Source organism: Mus pahari, chromosome 19 (genome assembly GCF_900095145.1).
Source record: "Mus pahari chromosome 19, PAHARI_EIJ_v1.1, whole genome shotgun sequence".
Lineage (NCBI taxonomy): Eukaryota > Metazoa > Chordata > Mammalia > Rodentia > Muridae > Mus > Mus pahari.
The window spans coordinates 12,332,888-12,340,393 of NC_034608.1; the positions used below are offsets into that span (position 1 = coordinate 12,332,888).

The following is a 7,506-nucleotide window of genomic DNA, read 5'->3' on the forward strand; positions in this document are numbered from 1 at the left end:
CACACACACACACACACACACACACACACTAATCATAAATAAAACAAAACTTTCAAAGAAAAGAATTTGGAATATCTGGGTACAGTGATTCACACCTATGATCCCAGTATTCTGAGGCAGGAGGATTACCAGGAGTTTGAGCCTAGCCTGGGCTATATAGTGATAGCCTGTTTCAAAAATCAAAACCCAAAAGGATCATCCAGGTGTGCTAGCATACAATTTTAATCCAGCATTCAGGAGGCAGAGGCAGAGGCAGAGGCAGAGGGCAGAGGGCAGAGGGCAGAGGGCAGAGGGCAGAGGGCAGAGGGCAGAGGGCAGAGGGCAGAGGGCAGAGGACAGAGGACAGAGGGCAGAGGCAGATCTGAGTTTGTGGCTAACCTGAGCTACACAGTTCTAGGCTAACCTGGTCTACACAGTGAGATCCTGTTTCAGAAACAGAATATAGAGACATCCATGAGTGAAGCTGGTCTCCATGTGTCTGGTACCCACATACTGAGTCCCCCACACCCTAAATGATACACCTCCGCTCATAAAGGACAGCTGACCTGGGCGTTTCTGCTTGATATTGAGGATACGGTAAAACATAGAGCCAGTGTGAGGTCACACCTCCAAAGGACAGTTTGATTTGGGGCTTTATTAGTCAGAGGTCTATCTGTCCCACAGGAATGAGGATGTAGTTTGGTTGGTAGAGTGCTTGCGCGGTATGCAGAAAACCCTGGCCCCGAGCCCCAGAGCAGGCTAGACATCACTCAGGCCTATAAACGCAGGAGGCCGGAAGTAGGGGAATCAGAAGTTCAAGGTCATCCTTGGCTACACGGCAAATTCAAGGCTAGCCTGGCCTTGCCTCAAAAAACAAAGCCAAAATAAATGACCCTGGTGGAAGCCTCTATTCTTTCCAAGGCGGTCTCTATCCCTTGAAGCGAGACTGATCACCTTCAGTGGTTTTCACAGTGACTTTGTCCTCTTTCTTGGCTCACTAGTCCCTAAGCCCCCCTTCCCACCTGGCCCTTTAAGAGCAACTGCTGCGACCGTAACGGGGCAGACCCCAGCTGCTGCCTGCAGTGTTACTATGGAGACCGGGACTAGCAGGAGGGGGCGGAGAGGTGACTGGGTCTGCGCAGGCGCAGACTGAGGCTGCCGTTCCGCAGCGGCCCCGCTGAGCGTCTAGACCTGGGTACGCGCTTCACTCCAGACTCTGCGGGAGCACCTGCGAGCCGCTGCTCCCACCCACCCCCAAGCCATCAGGTGCGTTGATCGTCGCCCTCCTGTCCACCAGCGGTGTCCAGTCACCTCGGTTGTCAGGGACAAAGGGAAGGGAGGAGCAACCCGGGACAGCCCGGAGAACGTACACGTAAGCCCCCTGCGGACCCTCGGATTGCCCCGGGAGAAGACTGTTGCGTCCGGCTAGCTAGCAGGTAGCTATAGCCTACAGCTCCAAACCCGGAGTCTGGACTCTCACCCTGCGGGTGGCCTTTCCAGAGTGGGATTGACCTAGCCTGTGTTCAGTTGCCCACCCCTTTCTCGGGCTCCCTCCCACCTAAGATTAGCCTCCGCCGGGCAGCGCCATGACGATGAACCTTCTGCAAGATTGGTGTAAGGAGCTGGAAGTGGAGGTACACAGGGCCCTCCTGATCACGGGCATCCCTGAGCGCCTGCAGCAGGCGGACATCGAAGCTACCCTGAGCCCGAACTTGCAGCCCCTGGGCAACTACAGGCTTCGGACTGTGAGAGCTGTAACCAAGGAGAAGTCTCAGGCAGCCCTTGTAGAATTTGGGGCAGACTTCGATCACTCTGCCATACCTATCCACATTAGGGGAGAGAGTGGGATCTGGAAAATCCTGAGTAAGGACCGCGGGCAAGATGCGCGGGTCCTTAGACAGATGAGACGCCTGTTGCTGGATGAAAGGCCCATGGATGACTTCAGAGAAATAGCCATCCCTCTGGTATTGGAGGCCCAGGCCCAGGCCAAGGGATTAGGGAAGGAGGCCAAGAAGGCTGGCTCCTCTGAAGGGGCAGCTAGGAGCGGCCGTCGGGGCCGTCGGAGAGGCAAGCGCCGATCCAGAAGCCACAAGTTGACGGCTCAGAAGGGCCAGAAGAGGAGCCGGGGAGGACGGCGAGCCAGGAGTGAGTCGGAGGACTCTTCTGATGACAGCCTAGGTATCGTCATAGAGGAGATCTACGCAGAGGACCTGAGCGTAGATGAAGACCAGAGGGCCCTGTATGCCACGCTCCAAGCAGCTGCCAAAGAGCTCACCAAGAAGTGGGCCTTTCGGGGTGACCAGGAAGAAGGAGATGGCCCCCGAGAGTTCTTGGCACTTGTCACTGTCACAGACAAAGCTAAGAAGGAAGAGATAGAGAAAGACCTTCCTGGGACAGAGTCTATCTGCTTAAACATCAAAGACGAAAAGAGCGGGGTCCCTGATTTAGTCGCGCTACTGGCTGTGAGAGATACCCCCGCAGTGGAGGTAGATACAGAGGTGGATGATGATGATGAAGATGATGAGGAAGATGAAGAAGATGAAGAAGATGATGATGACGACGACGAAGATGACGATGAAGATGATTCCGACAGCGAGTCTCTGGAAAATGAAGAGCAAGGAAAGGAAGTAATGGATAGCCCCGAGTTTGTGGCTATCGTGGCTTATACAGACCCTGCTGACCCCTCTGCCAGAGAGGAAATGCTAAAAATCGCTTCTGTGATTGAGACCCTCGGCTGGGGCGACAAAAAAGACAAAAAAGATGTCCTTCCTCAAGTCCTGTCCGTCATGGCTAAGGACACCTCAGGGCCCAGGGTGAAGGTAGAGGAGGCAGGCCGCCAGGTGGACGCCATGGTCCTGAGAAAGGCAGAGGAAGATGGGAATCTTCTGGAATGTATTTCTACCTTGGCTGAAGCAGAGAACTGCCCTAAGGGAAAGAAGTCTGGGCTAGGTCTCCTCAGAGGCTGGACCGCTGAGGGCCACCAGGGTGGCCTCTTGGAGCTGGTGGCACTCCTGGCTGCGCAAGATATGGTGGAAGCTGTGAGAGAGGAAGAAGCCAGCAGGTGGGGCAGTGGTGGAAGTGGTGGCCGGAAGTGTGACCATAGCAAAGGTGGTTTATCTGAGGTCCTGGCTTTCCTGGCCTCCCAGGAGAATCTAGAATCCAACGAGGAATCGGACGAGGATTCAGACACAGAATCAGAGGGAGATTCCGAGGATACTGACAGCGAAGAGTCCGAACCTGGTGACAGCGTGTCCAAGAAGCCGCGCGCCAAGAGAGCGCGCACCGGCTCCAAAGGCCTCCCACCGGCCGGCGCCACCGCGGTCTCCACCGCGTCCCGAGCACGCAAAACCCGCAGGGGTGGCCGCGGTCGTGGCCGGGCTGTCACCCCAGAGAAGAAAACGGGGAGTGGGGCTTCAACCGAGGACCATGCGGGGAACAACAACAAGAAGAAGAAGGGATCCGCAGGCGCCGGGGCCCGTGCCAGGGCTGGCGAGGCTAAGGGACAGCCAGCTGCTGTTCCCAAGTCTACCCGCGGAAAGAAAGCACGCAGGGGCCCAAGGCGGGCGCCCAAATGCCGTTAGTGCCGCAGATGTCACTCCAAGCTCTGTCTCTTGTGTGTGGACTTCCCTCCCCCCTTTCCTCCTATTCTCTCTCCTCCCTGCAGCACCCCTCTCGCTTAACCGTGTTCATTTGCTTTGTGCTCTGCCGCGTCCCTGGCTGGCTATGGTCGGTGCCCAGCTTTCCTTCTCAGCTCTATGAACAGATGGCGATGGCGCGAGCGATCATTATGGCTGCAGCCTAGATACGACAAGGAAAAAGAGACAAGACACTCGGATGCAGTGGCCGGTGGGTGCGGAGGAGAAATGGGCCTGAAGACACCGAGGGGTCTCTGCTCTACCTCTGGAGCTCCCCTCCCACGCCTCCCGCGTGAGTGTGTGAAGGTGCCTGGCACTCCTGCCTGCCCGCCCATCCTTCCAGACACCTGTTTCTGGCCGAACAGTTAGGATTTACTGGGAGTCACCTCTGGCCCTGACTGAGCCTTAGGGAGAAGCAAGAGTGTTGGGCACTATGGGCGTTAGGGGATCTTGGAAGGGTTAAGGGCCGTGTGTGTGTGTGTGTGTGTGTGTGTGTGTGTGTGTGTGTGTGTGCGCGCGCGCGCGCGTGTGCGTGTGTGTATGCGTGTGTCTGAGTGCGCATGTGTGTACATGCGTGTGAGCGCCTGTGCGTGTGTGTGTGTGTGTGTGTGTGTGTGTTGAGGGGAAGGTATTCCATAAATGAAAGTCTGAGAGGGCTGAGAACTGGAGGAGGAATAAAAATGGGAGGAGAGGAGGGGAATGCTGGGAGGCGGGGCTGGAGGAAGAGGGATAAGAGGGGGAGGGGAAAAGAGAAAGAAGGGAAGGCGTTTGCGTTAGCCCACCCTCCTGAGGCTCTGCAGGTGGGAAAGAGGGGAAGTCAACTCCCCCACTCCCACCCCAGCCCTTGTCGACAGGTTGAACTGGTAATATACCCTGCCAAAATGTTCTGATTTGGAAAACTTAGGTGAAATCCAGATTTCTGGATTTCCTGACAAGCCCTGCCCCTCCCACTGTGACTCCCCAGCTGTCACTGGCCACTCCTCAGCTGTTTGCCCTTGTAACTCTTGACTTAATATAACAATGGAGTCCCTTGTTCACCCCCCCACCCCGTGTTCAGTATATACCCCAGATCCCCTTAAAGGGTCAAGTGTCCCTATCGTAGGAAGCAGTTGCTGTGCCCCATCCTGGCCTCATTGGTCCCTAACTAAGCCTGGCTGCTGCTGGCCAGGCTCCAGCCCTCAGCTGTCCCTGAGAGCAGCCACCTCAGCTGTGTGTTTTCCTGTAGTACCCCGTGCCAGAAGCCCCGGCTGGGCTGCCCAGCTCCGTGTTTCCATGTGTAGATAATGCTTTGCCCTGCACAGCACTTTGCACCCTCTTGTTCCCGAGTGTGCGTGTGTTCGTGCCTGTGGGGGTGCGTGTGTTCAACTTTCTATCCCCAGGAAGTGACCGGTTCGTGGTACCTGGATCCTCTAGGATGGAACAGAAGTTCTGACCAGCCTCACACCCAGACTGAACTGTCCAGCTCCCCGGTGGGGACATACAGAAACTGCAAGGGGTTTCTGTACCTCTTTGTACTCGGAGGCGGCCCCTCTCCTTGCTTCCCAGGACCAGTGGCAATGAAGGGGACAGATGGAGAAGCAGGCCAGAGGGGCCTGTGGGCTGGAGAGGAAACCCCACTTCATGTAGGCCGATGGACTTGGGGTCTGGTGGCTGGGGAGGGCCCCACATGTCACTTTCCCTTGCATAATTATAGGTACCTGTCCTTGTGTGCCGTGTGACCCGGGATCCTCAAATGAAGCAATGAAGCATCTTAGTTGTTGATTTTTCTCTGTGGTCTGGACAGTGGTGTGAGTGCGTGCCAGGGTGAGGGGCATGGCTGACACACGTCCCTGGCTCCTGCTCCTGAGGCCCTATCTGGAGTGTCTCTCACCTTTCTATACTCCAAATCAATAATGGGCATTGCCACTTTTATTGCAACCTGCAGCCCCCCCCCACACCCCCCCCACCAGACCCTGCTGTAGCTCTTTTTTTGTTTGTTTTTGTTTTTTTTAAATTTATTTATTATATGTAATGTACACTGTAGCTGTCTTCAGACACTCCAGAAGAGGGCGTCAGATCTTGTTACGGATGGTTATAAGCCACCATGTGGTTGCTGGGATTTGAACTCCGGATCTTCGGAAGAGCAGTCGGGTTGTAGCTCCTGTTTGACCTCACAGTCCCTTTAGCCTGGTCTGTGTCTCACTGCCAGGAATGCCAACATGGCACCCCGGGGGGGGGGCTTCTCTAAGCAGCCACGTCTGACACGGAAGAGCTTGCTATGTCAACACAACTCCAAACCAAACATCTTACAGTGATCTGGACCTTCTTAGTGTCACCACTGGCCACCTAGAGGCAATTCAATTTACACGGAATGCAAATAGAATAAAGCTAAACACTGCTATTGGTTTTGAAGTCCCATCTGCACCTGCTCAGGTGCTTCACATGGCCAGCGGTGACCACATTGCTCACTGTAGGTACAGGACATCTCCATGGCCACTGAACGTTTTCTCTGTCACTGAGGTCCACACATGAGATCCCTTCCAATCTCTGCCTCATTTCCCATAATCCCTTCTGTGTCTTTAGTCCTCCAGGTCCCAGGAAATACTGCATGCTCCTACCCCAGGGCCTTTGCACGGGCTGCTCCTGCTGTCTGGGATGTCCTTAGATTTCTTCAGATGTCACATTCCCAAGGAGGGTCCCCTGATGACGCTTCTCATAGGGCTCTGACTGCTCCTTAGCACATTTGTGTGTCAACCACACACAATGGGCTCTTTTGAGATCAGCAAGAGGATGGGTACATTGATCAAAGATGAAATAAGGCTCTCTTACTGGGCTGGGGGAGGTACCTCTGAAAAGCCTGGAGTCTGGAGAGCCCAAACTCAGAGGTGATCTACTGAAGACCATTCAGAGCCTTTGGTTCGTCGATGTGGCTGTTTCTGCTGCTGCCTTCAGGATTGAGCGGCCTTCTCCAACCCCAGTGCCCCATTCAAACTTAACAGTCTTGCCAAAGAACTTTGAGCTGGGCTTTTTAGGGTCATGCCTGGCCCCAGAAAGGGGGATAAATGGGGTGGAGGGAAAGCAGAGCCTCTCAGAGTCAGATCCAAGCAGTGGGAGTGGGTATATTTTGTGCCCCAGTGCGCATCGCCGTATGTGTGTGCTGCAAGCAGCGTCGTACCGTTTGTTAAACGGTCGCAACGGATAAACCAGATCCCAGATGCATTGACGAGGAACCATATAGTCTCCGGACGGAGGAAGTTGAGGGTCGAAAAACGGAGAGCAGAGGAGATGAGGAGTGGAGGCCCTAAGGTGGGGGGCGGGGCGGGGCGAGGAGGAAGGTTTCAGACCCGCAGCCCTTGCTGGAGGAGCGGGGCAACGCGAGCGAGCCCTAAATAGCAGAGGTGGAGCACGGCTGCCCTCGGGCGGCGGAAAAGGCAACCGCAGCACGGGCTGCGCAATGCGGATTCCTTCTGGACCTCTTGCAGTGGCGTTCCTGGAAGAGGCCACAGGTGAAGAATTCTTTAGATAAGGACAAGATCTTTGTGTTAGATATCCGGGACTGCGGGCTGGAAAAGGCCCTCAAGGCAGAAGCCTGAGGACGGGTAAGGCAACAGAGACCTGAAGCAGGCTCATGCCCGAGGGAAGTTACACAGCAAAACAAGAGAAATGACGGAGTCCATCAACGTGTAATTGCCGGCCCTTTCTGTGCAAGGGTCAGAGCTGAACACTGGGGAAGCAGTGTCACCGAGAGACCATTTAGCATCATGTGTGTGGTAGCACACATCTTCACTCGGGGAGAAGGAGGATCACTTCAAGGCTAGCCTCATTTACATAGGTAATTCCAGGTCAGCCTGGGCTACTCAAATCCCCGTATCAAAACCAAGCGAGAAGCCGGGGCGTGGTGGCGCACGCCTTT

The 7,506-nt window shown here is 55.2% G+C and overlaps 2 protein-coding genes across 2 annotated transcripts in view; both read left to right on the plus strand.

Moving 5' to 3' along the window:
* The first annotated feature begins 1,143 nt into the window (after positions 1 to 1,143).
* Positions 1,144 to 4,156, plus strand: Pnma8b (PNMA family member 8B). The gene has a single exon (XM_021218974.2). The coding sequence runs from the start codon at positions 1,566 to 1,568 to the stop codon at positions 3,558 to 3,560; it is 1,995 nt and encodes a 664-aa protein (XP_021074633.1). The 5' UTR covers positions 1,144 to 1,565; the 3' UTR covers positions 3,561 to 4,156.
* A 2,891-nt stretch (positions 4,157 to 7,047) lies between these two features.
* Positions 7,048 to 7,506, plus strand: part of LOC110336886 (PNMA family member 8A) — a 12,031-nt gene continuing 11,572 nt past the window's right edge. The window contains 1 exon segment of the mRNA XM_021219627.2: positions 7,048 to 7,099. Coding sequence (XP_021075286.2) covers positions 7,048 to 7,099 — 52 coding nt within the window.